This window comes from Cervus canadensis, chromosome 32 (assembly GCF_019320065.1).
Source record: "Cervus canadensis isolate Bull #8, Minnesota chromosome 32, ASM1932006v1, whole genome shotgun sequence".
NCBI lineage: Eukaryota > Metazoa > Chordata > Mammalia > Artiodactyla > Cervidae > Cervus > Cervus canadensis.
Window position 1 is genome coordinate 10423279 of NC_057417.1, and position 20966 is coordinate 10444244.

At 47.2% G+C, this 20966-nt stretch overlaps 1 protein-coding gene across 2 annotated transcripts in view; it reads left to right on the forward strand.

Moving 5' to 3' along the window:
- ABCC1 (ATP binding cassette subfamily C member 1) overlaps nucleotides 1-20966 on the forward strand; it is a 146226-nt gene that overhangs the window by 27091 nt on the left and 98169 nt on the right. For both annotated transcript variants that reach the window (XM_043454929.1, XM_043454928.1), the window contains exon 2: nucleotides 20371-20547. In XM_043454929.1, coding sequence (XP_043310864.1) covers nucleotides 20371-20547 — 177 coding nt within the window. The remainder of the gene's footprint in view (nucleotides 1-20370; nucleotides 20548-20966) is intronic.

The following is a 20966-nucleotide window of genomic DNA, read 5'->3' on the forward strand; positions in this document are numbered from 1 at the left end:
TACTAATAACTAGTAAGCCTAGTTACCACCTCTATCCCCTCACAGTAATTACCTTTTTTGTCTTCGTTTTGTGGTGATAATTGTTAAGACCCACTCTCTTAACCATTTTGAAGTATACAATACCGTATTACTAACTGTAGTCATTGCCCTGGACATTAGATCCCCAGAACTTACTCATCTTACAACTGGAAGCATAACCTTTGACCAATATCTCCCCATTTCCCTCAGCTTCAGCCCCTGGCAACCATCGTCTTCCCTATTTGAGTTCCGTTTTTCTGGGTTCCACGTATAAATGAACACAGAACCCTGTCTTTGTCTGACATTTCACTCAGCATGATGCCCTCAGGCTTCACCTGTGTTGTCACAAATGGCAGGATTTCCTTTATGGTTGAATAATATTTTACTGTGTGTGTGTATCACATTGTCTTCACCCATTCATCCTTCCATGGGTGCTTGGCTCACGTCCCCTTCTTGGCTGTTCTGAGTAATGCTGCGGTCGGTGAACGTGGGGCAGAGTGATTGCATTTCCTTCGAGTGTATTTCGTCATGCTTTAAGGACTCTGTTCCCACAGGAGTCCCTGGGTCAGTGTTTATCTTTAGTGTCGTGATTCTCATTGTGTGTGTCTAGGTTATCACGGGTAACCTGGGCCACCTTGTTTTCTGTCTGCAGAGCTTTCGTGCGATCAAGGGAAGCCGTGTTGGTCTTCGGGTCAGGCTATCCATGTTTTCTTTAGCTTACGGAGTGATTTCTAAGGGAATTCATTGTGTCATTGTTTGGAATAGCAAAAGGTTGGCAGTCACCCAAGTGGAGGGCAGTTGGGACCATGCAGAGCAGACGGACTTATGGGGAAGAGGAAGGAAGAGTAGCTATTTACTATTTGCCTTTATATATATATATTGGGGCTTCCCTGGTGGCTCAGACAGTGAAGAATCTGCCTGCAATATAGGAGACCTGTGTTTGATCCCTGGGTCGGAAAGATCCACTGGAGAAGGGAATGGCTACCCACTCCAGTATTCTTGCCTGGAGAATTCTGTGGACAGAGGAGCTGGGTGAACTATAGTCCATGGTGTGTGTGTGTGTGTATACACACACACGTATGAATTTAATTTGAGTCATGCGTGACCTTTTAAAGTGAACTTAAAAATGAGTCAGTATTTTCCATCATTCCCAGCTCCCCTTAGGGGGAGGCAAGGACGAGCCCACCCTTCAGGAAGGTGTCGGAAGTGCCCTGGGCCAGCAGAAGCCAGGGTGTCAGGGAGCAGGTACCATGAGGCTGACCTTGATTCAGAGCAGGGTGCAGGCAGGATGAGTAGGGGCCAGGGCCTGCAGGAGGGCGTGGAGGCAGGCAGGTGTGTCTCTTGCTGGGGACACCCCTGTCCAGCCCTTGTCCCCTGCTGGCTCTGCTGCATGAGTGTCCTGTGGCTGCTATAACAAATCACTGCAGACTTTTGGCTTAAAGCAGCACAGATTTATTCTCTTGGAGTTTGGAGGTCAGAGGCCAGAATGCAGTGCTGTGTTCCTTCACGTGGCTCTCGGAGAGTCCATTTCCTTGTGTTTTCTAGTGTCTTCAGGCCACTCCCCTGCGTTCATTGACTCCTGGTCCTGCATCACTTTGACCTTGGCTTTGGTCACCACATCTCCTTCTCTGACTCCAAACCCCCTGCCTCTCTCTTTAACCTTTGTGATTCCCTTGTGAGTCCATGGGGCCCACCTGGATCATCTCCCATCTCAAGAGCTTCCAACTTAATCACACATGCAAGGTCCCTTTTGTCAAGTATGGTAATACCCTCACTCATTCTGGGATTGGGAGGTGGGCATTTTGGCAGACTCCGGCCACCACAATTCCTGGCACATTGTGGGGGCACAGAACATCTTCATTGGATGAGAGAATCGTTTGGTGAGGCTGAAAGTGTGGAAGGGACAGCGCAAGAGGTGGACCTCTGGCAGTCAGAACAAGGATAGTGGGGACATTTGTTGCACACCTGCCGTATGCTCTGGTTCAAGCTTAACTGAGTGTGTGTTTACATCATCTGATTTGTGTTCCCAGTTTACCTATGTGATAGCTGAGGCTTAGCTGCTTGCCCAGTGATGCATGGTGAGGAGCTGAAACTCTGTCTGCCTGATAAAGGATGTGGTTGGGGAATATGGCCTCTAACTTTGGTAAGGGGCCAGGATTCTATTAAAATGGGATTACTCAGCCTCAGCTCTACTGACATTTGAGGCCGAGTGATCCTCTGCTGGGAGGCTGTCCTGGGCATTGTCGACTTTAGCAGCAGCCTTGACTTCCACCTGCGAAATGCCCAGCCCCACTTCAGGAATGACACTGAAAATGCCTCCACACGTCAAATGTCTCCTGGGGGATAACTTGCCTCTGGTTGAGAACCACTATCTGAAAACAGAAAGCGGATGATGATACATCAGATCCACAGTCTCCATGTAACTCAGTGAAAGTCAGAATCCCTCCGATGGCCTGTGCGTCCTGCATGGTCTTCCTTCCCCGTCTCCCACCTTCCTCCCTGACCGCATCTGTCATTACCCTTGGATCACATTGGCCTCTCTCTTACTGCTCCCGAATGCCGGATGTGTTCCTACCTCAGGACCTTTGCACTTGCTGTTTTTTTCTACTCTGAGTGCTCTTCTCTCAGATTCTTTCCCCAAATGGCCAAATGGCTTGCTTTCTTGTTTCCTTCAAGCCCCTACTCACCTATACCTTCTCTGAGTCCTTTTGCTCATCATCATCACACACAGACATTATGTATGTATTTTATATAACCCATAGTGTGCGTGTATATGCATCCCCTCTAGTTAGCGCTCTGTCTCCTGTCATCATTCTAGATTGTCAGCTCCAGGAGGGCAGGCCCTTTGTCCCTGCCGTTCACCGCAGGGTCCTCAGCACCTGGAGCGGTGGTCGGTGGATGGAGAGATGCTGTCTGTTCTGTTTGTCCCCAGACATGTTCCTGTGCCTGGCACACGCCTGACCCCTCACCGGTCCCTGTAACCTGACCGGATGGAGACCTCGGTGAAGCCCTGGCATCTGATCCGAGGGGTCTCGGCAAGGGGGTCAGGGCTGGATGGAGAGCGCAAGGACAAGTGTGTGCTTTCAGGGAAGGGCCCTGGAGAGGCCCCGAGGTGCTCGCTGGGCAGGTTGGGGTCAAGGCAGGTCAGAGCAGGACACTCAGGCACCCGTGATGGGCAGGCGTGGCTGTTTTCTTCTTGGCGCTGGATGTGCTGTTTAAGCTGGAGTCTTGGTTTGGCATGTTTCTCCTGTCCCTTTCTCAGCAAAGTGTCCACATCTGCAACCTGGGCAAGGATTTGGGGCTCTTCCCTGGGCAGGGCCAGGGCCTTCCCGGGCGCTGGGGGTGAGGGCTGGCTGGCGCCCCGCCCCTCCCCCCAGGTCCCCGGGCTTTATTCTTAGCTCGGGTGAGTCAGAGCGGGGGAGGGCTTCAGCTCTGCCCACAGCGTGATGCTGGCACGGCCGCCTTCTCCATCGCTGTGTCGGGCGGCGGCCTCAGGCCTTGCCCGGCTCTCTTCCAGGACCGCGCGGGGTGCTGGAGGCCCCCTGCCGTCTCTGTAAACAGGATTAATGTCCCGAAGCTCAGCAGGTCCCCTGACCTAACTCGGACCTCCCAGCTTTCTTCCTTTCAAGCTTCCCTTTTGCTCCAGAGCAGCTCCTTTGTCTGGCACCCAGGACAGTTCTGCACATGGGCTTTATCCACGGCCTGTCGCCTCCCTCTCCACCCCCGCCCCGTCCGTGATGGGCCCCGGTCATTGGCTCGGTCCTCCCGACCTGCTTCCTCCCTTTGCTGGGAAGCTGGCCCAGTCTCTGGGTTTGAATCTGGGCTCACCAGGTGCTGCCCAGGCCCCTTACAGCGACTCTTCTCACCTCTGTTTGCCTCTGTGTCCCTTCCTGTAAAATGGGAATAATCAGAACCTCCCTCACAGGGCGGTGATGGTGATGGTGAAATGGACCGATGCACGTTAAACCCAGACCATGGTACTTGGCGTCACAGCCAGGCTGCCATTTTAGTACTGCTCTTACTGCTGCTGTTGGGCTGAGTGTCAGCCCCCGGGGTTTGCGCCCTGTGTCGTGGCTGGTGGCACTGAGCCTCGAGCCTGTTCTGTGATCTCTCCATCCCAGCATCCCAGACCCTGCTGCTGACGGGGCCCCTCCAGCAAGCCAAGTTCTCCCCCCCTTACCTCCTGCCCACAGGGGACCCGAGTATTGATGCCGTTATTAGTCATGTTTTGCAGATGAGGGGCCAGGGCGGGAGAGATGAGCTAATTTTCTGAAGGTCAGGAGCCAAGTGGCAACTGGATTTAAACCCAGGCTCACCGGCTCCAGGGTCCCCACACTTTGTAGCTGGTGCTGTTGTTTGCGTTCCTTTTATTTCCTTTCTCCCCCTCCCTCTCTTTCTTCTCTATTTCTGAAAGGGTGGACAGGCACTGGAGTCTCTTCCCCCTCCTTATTCGTGTTTCCCCCATCTCTGAGCGGCTGGCTGCTCCTGACCCTTCCCAGACCCTCACCCTGTTATTTTCTGTCCCGTCACTTTCCCCCCTTCACAGGAAGCGTTGTCCTTTGTAATTATGTTTTGATTCGTGACCTTATATCTGCCATGGACTGTGAGTCTTAAGAGGGCAAGGTCTGTTCCTGATTTATCCCTGTGTCCCCACGATGAGCCCAGAGCTTGGCAGAGTAGGTGCTCAGAACATATTCTTGTCTGATGGGTAATTGAACAAATGACTGAATGAAACCTTGCACTTATGTTTGTTGATTAGCCTCTTGGCCAAGAACTGAAACTGGAGCCTTTTGGACCATCTCACTCTTTTGATCATTCTACAATGGGAAGGTCCTGGAATTAAGTCTCATTTCACAGATAAGAAACCCAGGCCTGGCAAGGCCGCTGCATTACTGTAGTGGGGGCAGTTTGTCCCCCTGCCCCCGCCAGGGGGACGTTTGGCAATCTCTGAGACATTGTAATTGTCACAGCTGGCTGTATATGGGGATTCAGTCTAACGTGTGCTATTGGCCTCTACCGGGTGGAGGTCAGAGATGCTGCTCAACACTCTACAGTGCGTGGGCCAGCCCCTTGAAACAAAGAGTGTTCCAGCCGCAATTGTTAGTAGTGCTGAGCTTGAGAAGTCTTGTTTTGGGGCAGTGATCAGTGACTTGAAGGAGACTAGAACCCAGACCTTAAACCGCGGTTCGTAACCATCACCCTGCAAGGCTCACACTGAGGGGACGAGTTGTAGAAGATTCCTGTGTCAGCACTTTGCTTCTCCATTTCATACAGATGACCTTGGAATCCCCAAGGCCTGAGGACAGCATTGCCTTCCAGGCTGCCTCTGGGGTGGGGCCATTGGCCTTGCAAAGCCCTTAGCGTTCCAAGAACCTGGCTGAGAGATGGTGGAGCCCAGAAGTTAAGAACTCAGTGTCAGACTCTGCTGCTGCTGCTAAGTCGCTTCAGTCGTGTCTGACTCTGTGCGACCCATAGGCGGCAGCCCACCAGGCTCCCCCGTCCCTGGGATTCTCCAGGCACAAACACTGGAGAGGGTTGCCATTTCCTTCTCCAATGCATGAAAGTGAAAAGTGAAAGTGAAGTCGCTCAGTCGTGTCTGACTCTTAGTGACCCCATGGACTGCAGCCCACCAGGCTCCTCCGTCCATGGGATTTTCCAGGCAAGAGTACTGGAGTGGGGTGCCATTGCCTTCTCCGTGTCAGACTCTATGCGGGTTCAAATCCCCATGCTGCCTGCATCTTCCTGGCTGTGTGACCCTGAGCCAGTTCTGTAAACTCTGTGAGCCGCACAGTTCTCCCCTGAAAAGGTGGTGTTTTCACAGTCCCGACTTTGCAGGGCTGTTGTGAGGTTTAAAGGGACTTGCCCTGAGAAAGCATTGTGCACCCAGTCATGTCCGAGTCTTTGCGACTCCGTGGACTATGGCCCACCAGGCTCCTCTGCCCATGGAATTTTCCAGGCAAGAATGCTGGAGTGGGGTGCCATTTCCTCCTCCAGGGGATCTTCCCTACCCGGGGATCGAACCTGCATCTCCTGCATTGGCAGGCAGATTCTTTACCACTAGCGCCAACTGGAAAGTCCACACACACAGTCTGGTGTGGCAACTATGTCCTAATAGAATAGGCAGCCCCACAACATGTGCTTTTTCTTTATTCCCAGCTCAGCATTTGGAAATTTCTACATTTAATAAACTCCCACTGCTGCTGTTTATTTAAAGTGTGAACTAGTTTTGTTTTTGTTATTTTTTAGAGGTAATACATGCAGAGTAAAAAAATTGAGACAGTACAAAGGAAATAAAACAAAAACTAGTAGTCGCCTTCCTCTCACTAGCTTCTGCCCTACCCCCTGGAGATATTCACTCTCCATGTTAACAAAATGCTAGCTTTTGTTGTTCTTGTCTCCTGCTAAGAAAATTTCCCTGCCTGGACAAGCATCTGTATCCTCTTGGATACTAATTTTAAATGGGAATAGGGGTACATGCATATGACAAAAATTGCAAACAATACATTTTCTGTGTACATAGAAGCGTCTGCACTGAAATTCAAATTCTTGGCTAGTCATGTCGCCTACGGGCTATAGGACTCAGCCTCAGTTTTTGCATCTGTAAGATGGGTTTAGCTGTTCTCTAGGCCATGTCTCCTACAATTGTTTGTGATGTAAAGCACTTAGATCAGTCCTGGCACATGCTACTAAGAACCTTAGCCAGCCCTCAGTCTTTCTGTTTCCCTAGAAAGTAGAAGGCAGGGCATGCATCTTCATTTGCTTCACATCTTCACTCAAGAGGTCATCTTGACCCAGAGCCCTTTCCTGTCCGCTTGATACAAAAGGAGCATCCAGCACCCACTGTGATCCTCTGTTTCCCTGACTCTTCATCAGGGCATTTGCTGTCTAGACATACATAGAATTATTTGTTCAGTAGCTACCTCTTGTAATAGAACGAAACTGAGAATGGAAGCCTTATTTACCTCTGAAGGGTACTGGCACATAGGAATCTCATGATTAAGAATTGTCCATCGAGCCGTGGAAACCTGATGGTTGTAAGTTATTGAGACAATTGAATGGGAAAACGGATGTTCAGGCCCCGGGGAGCAGCGTGTTCCTGGTAGGTCCTTGTTACTCGACAGCAGCAGAGCAAATCCACTCCCCAATGCTCGTGATGCTGAGCAGCAGCCCAAGTTCACAGTCATAGCCTCTGCCTGTTGTCTGCCCATCCTCCTCTCGGCAGCTTCCATCCTGTCCTGAGGTCTGCCAGCTGGGTCCTAGGCAGGGCTGTTTCTGTTGTCCCCTCAGACCCAAACAACAACAGCAACAACTCAGGCCCCAGCCAAGTGTCTATGAAGCTGTGTCGGCCAGGCCGTGGCTGTTGGGGTAGCACTGCAGAGACCCTGGGCTCTAGCAGCGGGGGCAAGTGGTACCCGGGCGCTCCTGGGACAAGCAGAGGTGAGCTGAAAGGGCTGGTCAGCATCCCGGCAGATGGTGTGAAGTCTTGCCTGAAGCTGGCCGGACTGTGATGGCTTCTGAATCTGACCCAGCAAAGGGGAGCAATGGTGTCCCTGGACATCCATAGAATGTTTGGGATGGGCCAGAATAAACCCGAGGGTGTGGTAGGCAGAATGGTGGCTTCCCCACAGATGGCTATAACAAATCCCCTGAACCTGTGACTGTGTTACGGTTACGTGGCCAAAGGAATGAAGATGGAACTAGGGTTGCTCATCAGCTAACCTTGAAAATATGCCATCGTCTTGGGTTATCTGGGCAGGCCCAGGGTAATCACCAGGGTCCTTTATTATAAAGTGGAAGAGGGAGACGGAAGAGAGAACCAGAGAGATGGCAGCGTGAGGAGGATGTGACCTGACGCTGCTGGCTTTGAAGGAGGAGGAATGGGCCGTCAGCAAGGAATGTGGGCGGCTTCTAGGAGCTGGAAAAGGCGAGGGAATGGATCCTCCCTAAGAGTCTGCAGAAGGAATTCAGGTCTGACAGCACCTTGACTTTAGCCTGGTCAGACCAATTTCAAATTTCTGACTTCTAGAACTATGGGATAGAAAAAAAAATCAGTGTTGTTTTAAACCATGATGTTTATGGTATAGATAATTTGCATCAGCAGTTGTAGGAAGCTGTTAAAGGTAATTGGTTCTGAACTTGGTGGTGTTTGGGTATGTTCACATCTTCTTCTTGGCCCAGATACCCTGTGGGTAAAGGCATGTGCTCCAGAAAATTCTGTTAAAATTCTTACATTGCCCATCACTAGGAGTCGTCAGGGATGGGGCGACTGAGTAGTCAAGCTTCCTAGGTTTGAGCCCCAGCCTCATCCCTTACAAACTGTGTGATCTCAGGCAAATTATTTAACTTCTCTGTGTCACAGTTTTCTCTTTTACCAAACCGGGGTCAAAACAGAACCTCCTTTCCATGTGATCATTAAGAATAAATGAGTTTATTCACATGAAGTGCATGGAAGGAATGCCTGGTATATAGTAAGTGCTCAGCTAAAGCTAGGTGATATTATTATCAATACATTGTCATATTGAGTGTAATGCTGTAAACTTCATTTATTTTTATTACTGATGTAAGAATTAAGATTAGTGACAATAACTCTTTATGAAGTATTAATATATGACACTGAGCCCTGGACCCATAGCTGTAGGAGATAAGTATTCTTAGCCATCTTATCTTTTTGCCTTTTCATACTGTTCATGGGGTTCTCAAGGCAAGAATACTGAACTGTTTTGCGATTCCCTTCTCTAGTGGACTACGTTTTGTCAGAACTCTCAACCATGACCCGTCTGTTGTAGGTGGCCCTGCTGGCTCATGGCTTCATTGAATTAGACAAGGCTGTGGTCCATGTGATCAATTTGATTAGTTTTCTGTGATTGTGGTTTTCGTTTTGTCTGCCCTCTGATGGATAAGGATAAGAGGCTTATGGAAGCTTCCTGATGGGAGAGACTGACTGAGGGGGGAACTCAGTTACAAATTGGGAAAAGAGTGCGTCAAGGCTGTATATTGTCACCCTGCTTAAGTAACTTATATGCAGAGTACATCATGCGAAATGCCAGGTTGGATGAAGCACAAGCTGGAGTCACGATTGCTGAGGGAAATATCAGTAACCTCAGATATGCAGACACCACCACCCTTATGGCAGAAAGCGAAGAACTGAAAAGCCTTTTGATGAAAGTGAAAGAAGGGAGTGAAAAAGTTGGCTTAAAACTCAACATTCCGAAAACTAAGATCATGGCATCCGGTCCCATCACTTCATGGCAAATAGATGGGGAAACAATGAAAACAGTGAAAGACTTTATTTTTGGGGGCTCCAAAATCACTGTAGATGGTGACTGCAGCCATGAAATTAAAAGAGGCTTGCTCCTTGGAAGAAAAGCTGTGACCAACCTAGATAGCATTTTAAAAAGCAGAGACATTACCTTTGCCAACAAAGGTCTGTTTAGTCAAAGCTATGGTTTTTCCAGCAGTCATGTATGGATGTGAGAATTGGACTATAAAGAAAGCTGAGCACTAAAGAACTGATGCTTTCGAGCTCTGGTGTTGGAGAAGACTCTTGAGAGTCCCTTGGACTGCAAGGAGATCCAAGCAGTCAATCCTAAAGGAATCAGTCCTGAATATTCATTGGAAGGACTAATGCTTAAGCTCCAATCCTTTGGCCACCTGATGCAAAGAGCTGACTCATTGAAAAAGACCCTGATGCTGGGAAAGATTGAAGGCGAGAGGAGAAAGGGACGACAGAGGATGAGGTGGTTGGATGGCATCACCAACTCGATGGATATGAGTTTGAGTAAACTCTGGGAGTTGGTGATGTACAGGGAAGCCTGGTGTGCTGCAGTCCATGGGGTCACAAAGAGTCAGACACGACTGAGTGACTGAACTGAACTGATTCTTAGCCGTAGTCATAAATGAGGCTTAGAGAAGTTAAATAATTTGTCTAAGGTCACACAGCAAACAGAGAAGAAAATTGGACGTGTGAGAAAAGGGACAAGGGGACAGATAGTTTTGAGGGGAAGGGAAGAGGGGTGATGAGAAAAGAGAATAGGAAGAAAAGTGAATTCCAAAGTTTCAGCTGAAGAGCTTATAAATAATAGTAATAATCAATATTTATTAGGGCTTTTTATGATTCCCTGTGAAGGAGATGATAGTACCTCCATTTTGCTGGTGGGCTTTTTGAGCCTGAGAGAAGAACAGCGACCTACCTAGCAGTATGCTACTAGTAATGGTGTACCTGAAGCCTAAATTCACTTGTGTCAAATTCTGAATTGTACTGTTGAAGAAAAGTTGACGCAGTGGATCAGAACTTCTACTACTAGGATGATTGTGTTGTAGGTGAGAGTAAGTTTATTTCGAACTTGTGTAAAAGTTGAATTTATTGGAGAGATTCACTGGGAGGGTGCGCTACAGGTGAAGCTTGATCCAGCAGCCCACAAAACACCAAGCTCCAGTTTCTTTCATCTCCGCCTTTCATGACATCAGCTTCATTTTCACACATGCCCTCGTGGTGCCACCCCTTCCCTCCACTCCCGACTCTTGGTGCTTTCCTTATAAATAGCTGTTGTTCAGTTGCTCAGTCTTGTCTGACTCTTTGTGACCGCATGGACTGCAGCACACTAGGCTTCCCTGTCCTTCACCATCTCCCGGAGCTTGCTCAAACTCATGTCCATTGAGTCAGTGATGGCTCAATATACAATGGCTAAGACACCTGTAAACCCCATATCCTCACTCTGTATCACTGGGGACAAGGGAGCATGTGTCCTTGCAGTGTTGGATTGATTTGGACCACATTCTGGAGCTGCTGATTAGCAGACTCATTCCCTGGAGCTTTGCCCTAAGCATGTGGCTGACCAAAGGATTTGTGTAAGAACAAGAGCTCTGGCTGTCATCAAAAAAGGGAAAATATGTGTGGGCCTTGGACAGCTCATATCCACTGCAGTGTGACTTTTGGGAAAATGTCTTATCTTGCCTCGGTTTCCTTATCTGTGCAGTGGGGATAACAGCAGTGCTACTTCTCCTGAGGGTGAGTGATGAGCATGGCCCATCGTGCTCAGAAGATGCTGGCTCTGAGCGGGGTAAGAGTACCATGTGACACCACACAATAGAAGTTTTATGAACTCCCAAAGTTTGTGGGCCAAGCAGGCTTGGACCGTGTTCCACAGATCCTTGAATTTCAACGCTGGGGAGAGAGGGACATAAAAGGGTGACGAAGGTGTCTTGCGAAGAAAAGCCTCAGTTGCGGGGATCGAGGGTGCCCTTTCTTTCTCTAAGATTTTCTTGGACCAGAGCCCCCGAAATGCAGATCCTGGGCCAGTGCTATTGTGCATGTTCTAGATCGCGTCTCCTGTCACTGAACTTTGTTTCCCAGCGGTGGAGCTGACTGTGGCTCAGATCATGAACTCCTTATTGCCAAATTCAGATTTAAATTAAAGAAGGTAGGGAAAACCACTGGACCATTCAGGTATGACCTAAATCAAATCTCTTACGATTATACAGTGGAAGTGACAAATAGATTCAAGGGATTAGGTCTGATAAGAGTGCCTGAAGAACTATGGACAGATGTTCCTGACATTGTACAGGAGGCAGAGATCAAGACCATCCCCAAGAAAAAGAAATGCAAAGAGGCAAAATGGTTGAGGGGGCCTTGCAAATAGCTGAGAAAGCAAGAGAAGCTAAAGGCAAAGGAGAAAAGGAAAGATATACCCATTTGAATGCAGAATTCCTAAGAATAGCAAGGAGAGATAAGAAAGCCTTCCTCTGATCAAATGCAAAGAAATAGAGGAAAACAATAGAGGGGGAAAGACTAGAGAGCTCTTCAAGAAAATTAAGGTACCAAGGGAACATTTCATGCAAAGATGGGCTCAATAAAGGACAGAAATGGTATGGACCTAAAAGAAGCAGAAGATATTAAGAAGAGGTGGCAAGAATACACAGAACTGTACAAAAAAGATATTAATGACCCAGATAACCACGATGGTGTGATCACTCACCTAGAGCCAGATATCCTGAATTTCAAAGTCAAGTGGGCTTTAGGAAGCATCACTATGAACAAAGCTAGTGGAGGTGATGGAATTCCAGTTGAACTATTTCAAGTCCTAAAAGATGATGCTGTGAAAGTGCTGCACTCAATATGCCGGCAAATTTGGAAAACTCAGCAGTGGCCACAGGCCTGGAAAAGGTCAGTTTTCATTCCAGTCCCCAAAAAAGGCAATGCCAAAGAATGTTTAAACTACTGCACAATTGCACTCATCTCACACGCTAGCAAAATAATGCTCAAAATTCTGCACGCTAGGCTTCAATAGTATATAAACCGTGAGCTTCCAGATGTTCAAGCTGGATTTAGAAAAGGCAGAGGAACCAGAGATCGAATTGCCAACATCCATTGGATCAGAAAAGCAAAAGAGCTCCGGAAAAGCATCTATTTCTGCTTTATTGACTATGCCAAAGCCTTTGACTGACTTTCCACAAACTGTGGAAAACTCTTAAAGAGATGGGAATATCAGATCACTTTACCTGCCTTCTGAGAAATCTGTATGCAGGTCAAGAAGTAACAGAACTGGACATGGAACAACAGACTGGTTCCAAATTGGGGAAGGAGTACGTCAAGGCTGTATATTGTCACCCTGCTTATTTAACTTATATGCAGAGTATATTATCTGCATGAGAAATGCCTGGCTGGATGAAGCACAAGCTGGAATTGAGATTGCCGGGAGAAATATCGATAACCTCAGATACACACGGCAGAAAGTGAAGAACTCAAGAGCCTCTTGTTGAAAGTCAAAGAGGAGAGTGAAAAAGCTGGCTTAAAACTCAACATTCAGTAAACTAAGATCATGGCATCCAGTCCCATCACTTCATGGCCAGTAGATGGGGAAACAATGGAAACAGTGAGAGACTTTATGTTTTTGGGCTCCAAAATCACTGCAGATAGTGACTGCAGCTGTGACGTTAAAAGATGCTTGCTCTTTGGAAGAAACGCTATGACCAACCTAGACAGCATATTAAAAAGCAGAGACGTTACTTTGCCAACAAAGGTCCATCTAGTCAAAGCTATGGCTTTTCCAGTAGTCATATATGGATGTGAGAGTTGGACTATAAAGAAAGCTAAGTGCCGAAGAATTGTTGCTTTTGAGCTGTGGTGTTGGAGAAGACTCTTGAGAGTCCCTTGGATTGCAAGATCCAACCAGTCCATCCTAAGGGTAATCAATCCTGACTATTCTTTGGAAGGACTGATGCTGAAGCTGAAACTCCAGTCCTTTGACCACTTGATGAGAAGAACTGACTCATTGGAAAAGACCCTGATGCTGGGAAAGATTGAAGGCGGGAGGAGAAGGGGACGACAGAGGGTGAGATGGTTGGATGGCATGACTGACTCTATGGCCGTGAGTTTGAGCAAGCTCTGGGAATTGGTGATGTACAGGGAAGCCTGGCGTGCTGCAGTCCATGGGGTTACAAAGAGTTGGACCCAACTGAGCAACTGAACTAAACTGGTGGAAGCTCAGCAGAATCGGGGCAGTGTTCCAACCAGCTTAATTTTTGGAACTCCCTGTGTGAGGAAGCAGAGACCCTGGGGAGGAAGACTAGGGTTAGCTGTCATCTCTGGGGTTGGGGGCAGTAAGTAGCTGGTAGTCTCCATGAATCCTCCTTCCTTAAGCCTTTTAATGGCCCTGAGCATTCCCTATTTCCCCCGGAAACCCTCAGTAGAGGGGACCCCACTGCCTGTCTCCAGGAGTTATCAAGGGCACAGGGGCAGGGGTCAGTTCCCTTGGACAGTTGTTGTCACTAAATCTTATCCTACTCTTTCTTGACCCCATGGGCTATAGCCCTCTAGGCTCCTCTGTCCATGGGATTTCCCAGGCAGGAATGCTGGAGTGGGTTGCCGTTTCCTTCTCCAGGGGATCTTCCCCAGCTAGGGATTGAGCCCTGGCCTCCTGCATTGGGAGGCGGACTCTTTCCCACTGAACCACCAGGGAAGCCCCCTTTGGACAAAGGATTCATCAGAGACCTGGCCAGTGAAGAACACACCAGAGGTCCCTGACCTTGTTACATCACCACTGTGACAGTTGTGGTCAGGGCCACTATTGGGGGGTAGTTGTCGCCGTGGGGGTGGTACAAGTTCAAGGTCATGGTCAGATTTCCTCTTCTCAAGCTCCTCTTCCTTCCGCCTCTGCCCTCTCCATCAGGGCTGGCCATCTGGCACTGAGGAGGAAGCTGCCTTCTGAAGAATAAACCCCTTCCTTTGCTAAGCATTTCTCCGACCTCTCCTTCCCCGGAGTTCTGTGTCCTCAGATGCTCCCAAGTTTCCGCTTGCTCACTTCCGAACTTGAACTTTTCTTTGTCCTTGAAGCTTCCTAATGCTCAGCCGCGCTGAGGGTAGCGGTGGTGATTATTATTAATTATTGGTCTGCAGCTAATAGCCACCACTTACTATCTCTAGACCATGCCAGCTGGTGAAAAGCACAGTCCCATATGATAGTTCTTCCAGGCGTGCGTGTTTGGCCTGGCCACACTGCTAAGGAGATGGAGGCTTGGAGACATTAAGTGACCCGCCCAGGTGCAAGTGCGGTCAGTGCCTGACTTTTAATCCGCATCCATCCGACCAGAAAGCCTGGGTCATGGTCAAGTTCTACCTGGATGGATTGTTTTCTGAAAAACAAAGTAGGAAATAAGGCTGGGGAGGGGAGGCGTGGCTTGGGTCATTTGTTTACTCAGTAAGCCCTGCTGGGTGAGGAGGAGAAGAGTCAGAAGTCCTGGCAGGACAGAGGTACTGATGGACGCATGTGTCATCATTGCAGTGTGGGGGGCGTTGTTCTCATAGTTTGGGGAGTGAGGCTGCTTTTTTTTTTTTTTTAATAATTTTGTTTATTTATTTATTTTGACTATGCTGGGTCTTTGTTGCTGCTTTTCTCCAGCTGCAGTGAGCGGGGCCACTCTCCAGTTGCGGTGCATGCACTTCTCATTGCGGTGGCTTCTCTTGTTGCAGAGCCATGGGCTGTAGGCACGCGGGCTTCAGGAGTTGCGGCTCCTGGGCTCTAGAGCTCAGGCGCAGTAATTGTGGTGCACGGGCATTAGTTGCATCCCAGCCTGCGTGATCTTCCTGGATTGGGGATCGAACCTGTGTCTCCTGTATTTCAGGTGGATTCTTTACCACTGAGCCGCCAGGGAAGCCCAGGAGAATGTCTTCTTAAAGGAGGTGTCTCTGAGTTGTATTTTGAAGGATGAGTAGGAGTTTGTTACTATGGAAAGACAGGAAGAGCATCTAGCAAGACATATCCCAAAGCACCATTCAATGGACCAGCAATTGGGGAATGCATTAAAGGCAGGGACCACAGGCCTTCCTAAATCTCTAGTTCCTTGAGTAGTGCCTGACACAGGCTTGATATAAATGCTCCTTTGAATGAACTGCCAAGTTGACACACATTGGGAAATGGGGCGGGAGAAATCATAGAAGAAACAGATGGAGCTTGAATGTGGATGTGGAAGGCCTCATGAAGCAAGCAAGAATTGGCTCCGAAAGGTGACTGGAAGCTATTGGATGTTGTTACCCAGGGGAGATGGGTGTTCAGATCTGTCCCATTTAATAACGCATAGGTATTTAAACCTATGGTTTTTCCTCTAAGGAGAAGAAACTGACTGCTTTTAAATACACAAAGTGGCAAAATCGTCAGTTTCATTCATCATTAAGAAGAAAGGAAGTTAAGCTACAGGGAGATATTTTCCACTATCAGATTGGCAGAGATCAAAAGCTTATAATATACTGTAGTTTGGGAAGCAGTTACCCTGGTACCTTGTGTGGTGCAGAATAAACTGATGGTACCCATTGGATTGAGCAACCGTTTAAATTTTAAATGCATACACCCTTCAATCCAGCAGGTCCACGTCTAGAAAGTTATCTTACAAATACGCTTGCTTTGTGTGAAATGAGGCACTTCCTAGATTTATTCACTGCTTCATTGTAAGAGCAGCCCAGCACCCCATTAGCTGATTATATAAGGTCAAGCCCATCCATACGATGAAAGACAGCTGGAGCAAAGCAAAGTAGAATAATCTCTCAGATCTGTTATGAAGAGATGAAAGGAAGGTACAGAACAGGGTATGGAGTATGTTTCTCTTCATTTGATTATAGAAGATACATATTTATTTTTGTTCTAGATGCATAAAATGTTTCGTGGAAGGATACACAAGAAATGGATGGTGTCGCCTCTAGAGAGAGGGACCAGTTTGCCAGTTTGGGACAAGGAGGGGAAGTTGGCTTGTCACTTCTACCCTTTGTTCAAAAGAAATGAAGTTGAACTAGCAAGAATAAAGCAGATCTCTGGCACTGACAGAGATCAGTTTCTAATATTAAGGGAAAAAAAGTGAGGTGCCAAACATGTATGTATTATGGCACCTTTGGGGGAAACAAAGTGGATAAACTATATTTAGAGGAATAACAATATATTGTTAGCAATATAGTAGTTTTGCCTGTGGGGTAGGAGGGGAGAGCTTTGAGTTCAGGGAGCAAGACTTATTTTTCACAGTGTACCATTTTGGGTAGTTGGGGAAAGTTTAGCACATAAATGTGTTACCTATTAAAAGTAAATTAATACGAAGAGAGGCCAAGTGGACACATTGGGAAATGGAGCAGGAGAAATCGTAGAAGAAACAGATGGATGAATGCCTGGGTGGACAGGTGGGTGGATGGATGCATGAATCAGTGGGTGGGTAGGTGGGTAGGTGGGTCATTGGATGGGTAACATGGGTAGAGGAGGTGGGTGGATGGATAGACAGGTAGATGGATGGATGACTTGGTGCCTGGATGGGTGGGTAGGTGGATGGAAGGGTTCAAAGATGAGTGGATAATTATATCTGTGGATGCATGTATAGATGTATGGGATAGAAAAGTTATTTGGCTGTGGTGGGGAGGACTAGGTGAGGCCCAGAGGATCTAGAAGCAGGGTGTGGCTAGCAAGCTACTGCATCAGTCCAGTCAAGGAATAATCAGGGCAAGGATCAGGTGATTGAAATGTCTCATAAACAAACCAAACTTCTTATATACATAGAGAAGTGAAGTGAAAGTCACTCAGTTGTGTCCGACTCTGTGACCCCATGGACTTAGTCCATGGAATTCTCCAGGCCAGAATACTGGAGTGGGTAGCCTTTCCCTTCTCGAGGGGATCTTCCCAACCCAGGGATTGAACCCAGGTCTCCCACATTGCAGGCGGATTCTTTACCAGCTGAGCCACAAGGGAAGCCCTTCCCACAAGGGAAGTTATATACATAACTCTATATAAAGTTTCGGTATTGTTTTCTTAGTACAAAGGCAAATTCCTTTGGAATGAGTTTTTTCTGGCCAGAATCTGCTTTGTATATAACAACTACCCACAGTTAAATCCCCCTTTTCACCATCATCTTAAGAATTTTAGGTGTGAAATCAATTAAAATAATCAGTCTTTGATATAAACTACTCCTCTCCATGATCAGATAAATAATTACCAAGGCTGTCTTCCAAGTGCCCAAGTCTACAGAGTCATGAACTTTGTCCTTTTTAGGGTTTCTTTGTGTCTAGAAGTTTCCTAGCTAAATTCCTTTGTGTTGACCTTTTACAGTTTATTTTTTCAATAATTCCTTGTTCTTGCTTCTGGAAAAATAGCCATTTATATCATAGAATAATTATACCTCTGAAGAACCAGTTTGGGTACTTACTTAATACTAGATCTTTCTCTCTCTCTTTTTAAAGTCAAATCTTTTCTTCTTCTTCCTTTTTTTCCTCTTTAACCATCTTAACCATTTTTAAACCTAGATAGTGTATTAAAAAGGAGAGACATCACTTTTCTGACAAAGGTCTGTATAGTCAAAGCTGTGATTTTTCCAGTTGTCATGTATGGGTGTGAGAGTTGGACCATCAAGAAGGCTGAGTGCTGAAGAATTGATGCTTTTGAATTGTGGTGCTGGAGAAGACGCCTGAGAGTCCCTTGGACAGCAGGGAGATCAAACCAATCAATCCCAAAGGAAATCAACCCTGAATATTCATTGGCAGGACTGATGCTAAAGCTGAAGCTCCAATATTTTGACCCCCTGATGGGAAAAGCCTACTCATTGGAAAAGACCCTGATGCTGGGAAAGATTGAGGGCAGGAAGAGAAGGGAACGGCAGAGGATGAGATGGTTGAATGGCATCATTGACTCAGTGGACAGGAGTTTGAGCAAACTCTGGGAGATAGTGAAGGACAGGGAAGCCTGGCATGCTGCAGTCCATGGGGTTGCAAAGAGTCGGACAAGACTGAGCGACTAAATAGCAGCAACCATTTTTAAGTGTACATCTCAGTAGCGTTAAGTATGCTTGACTGGTACACATCTAGGTCTCTTTTATAAAGCTCAGAACATATATTTTGATTGATCATTAAATGTAAAATGGTCTACTTGTTCCTGTTACTTTTTATTCTATAACGTTCTTTGATGTGGCTTTAAAGCTTGCGTGGAGTTTTAAGAATCCAGGTTCCTTGGAGATCCTTGGTGGTCTCAATCTGATTCCGGGAAGGCTGTTGGAATCAGGGGTGTCTGGAGAGCACCCATCCAGCGGTGGGGAGACAGTGCTGTGGGGAGGGGGCTGCATGAGGACTGGCCGGCTGGACCGCATCAGCCTTACCCAAAGAGTGGCTTCTCTCTGCTGCTGCTAACTCACTTCAGTCGTGTCTGACTCTGTGCGACCCCATAGATGGCAGCCCACCAGGCTCCCCTATCCCTGGGATTCTCCAGGCAAGAACACTGGAGTGGGTTGCCATTTCCTTCTCCAGTGCATGAAAGTGAAAAGTGAAAGTGAAGTTGCTCAGTCATGTCCGACTCTTCGCGACCCCATGGACTGACTGCAGTCTACCAGGCTCCTCGGTCCATGGGATTTTCCAGGCAAGAGTACTGGAGTGGGGTGCCATTGCCTTCTCCTGGCTTCTCCCTAGTTCCTCCTAATGGTTGTGAAGTGGGAATCTGGGCCCAGTGCTGCCAGACTTTCTGGTTTTTTATTTTTTAAAGAGACACTGGAAATCCAATTTTTATATGAAATGTCCTCATTTTTAAGTGTTGGCAGCTAAACTAAGATTTTTTTTTTAGGCATGTTTAAAATACCAATGATAACAGGAGATCATCTCTGTGGGCCTGATTAATCAGCCTGGGAGTCACCTGTTTCAGACCTCTAATTTTATCCCGCCTAATTATGGTAGAGATAGGAAATTGAAACCCCTGGACAGGGTAATACCTTTCACCAAAGTCTTGTAACAGTTCAGTGGTCAGATCAGAGCTTGAATTAAAATTTCCATTATAGAAATCTGAAGGCTGGTTGAAGTTTTTTTCTTGGGCAGATATACCTGCTCTATTTATGTATGTGTTTATCTTTTTACCTATTTGGCGTTGTCTCTTATGAAATACAGGTGGCTTCTTAAAAAGATAAAAGTAAAATAGATTTGTTTCTGAGCCTGGATAGCTTTGTGGTCAAACGCAGGAACTCCAGAATCGAATTGCCTGGGTCTGAGTCAGGCTCCAGGTCTTAGCAAATAACAGGGTAGGTACTGTGAGATACTGGGCGAATCACTGAACCGCTCTGTGCTGTAGTTTTCCCTTCTAAGAAAGAAATGAGGTAATTATAGAATTAAAGGAGATAATACATACAAAGAACTTAGAATAGGGCCTAGAACACAGAACTGCAGTTTGGGTGTTATCTATAGTGGTGGTGCTGTTGGTGGTCATACTGCTGATGGTGGTGCTGATGCCAGTAACAAAGATGGTGGTGCTGCTGATGATGGTGGATGATGGCGATGCTGATGCCAGTAACAAAGATGGTGGTGCTGATCATGATGGTGGATGATGGCGATGCTGATGCCAGTGACAAAGATGGTGGTGCTGATGATGACTGCTATAGTGATGCTGATGGTGCTGATGAAAGTGATCATGATGTGATCACTATCATGTGATCACTGATGCATTGGTACAGTGATATGGGGATCATAGGGATGATAAAGAAGAATATTAGAAAGCTCTTAATTCACAAGATTGTGAAGTAGGCATGATTTATGATTGTGATTAAAGGGTGAGTCGATTTACAGGAGAATACCCTTTGGGATTCCTTTAAGTGGTGGTCTCCATCTTTTGTACGATAATGAAACCTGTGCATTATTGTCTCAGGAACTTACCTGTGAGGTAAGGTGAGACATAACCCTCATTTGTCATTCTGTGTTTGAAGTCTTTCTGGCTACTGATCTTTCCAGTTTGCCTGTTCTGCCTGGGAGGGCATCATAGCTCTTAAACCCCACAGCAGGTAGCTTTGAACTCTCCGCAGGCCCCTGGCCCGCTCTCTCGGGGGCGTCCTGCTTACCCGCGCCTGTGTTTGTGTCTGCAGGAGTGGAATGTCACGTGGAACACCAGCAACCCCGACTTCACCAAGTGCTTTCAGAACACGGTGCTCGTGTGGGTGCCTTGCTCTTACCTCTGGGTCTGCTTCCCCTTCTACTTCCTCTATCTCTCCCACCATGACCGGGGCTACATTCAGATGACACATCTCAACAAGGCCAAGACTGTAAGTCCCGTGGGATTTTATCGTGATGTGCGTGCTGGGGGGTGGGGTGTGTACTGGGCGGGGAGGACTGGGTGTGCAAACTGACGTGTTCCTTCTGCTTAATTGGCCCTGAGCTGCCTTTTACTAAGGCACAGGATAATAATGTGGTGAACAAAGCCTGGGGCTCTGAATTCAGACGTGGGTTCAGAGGTTGGCACTGCCACTTATTAGCTATATGACCTTGAGCAAATTTCCTTCTTCCTTCCAGTTTTATTGAGTTATAATTGACAAACAGCACTGTATTAAGTTTAAGTGTACAGCACAGTGATTTGACTTACATAGGTCATGAAATGATTATCTCAGTAAATTTCATGAACATCCACCATCTCACATAGATACAAAATTAAAGAAATGAGAAGACATTTTTTTTTTTTAAGAAT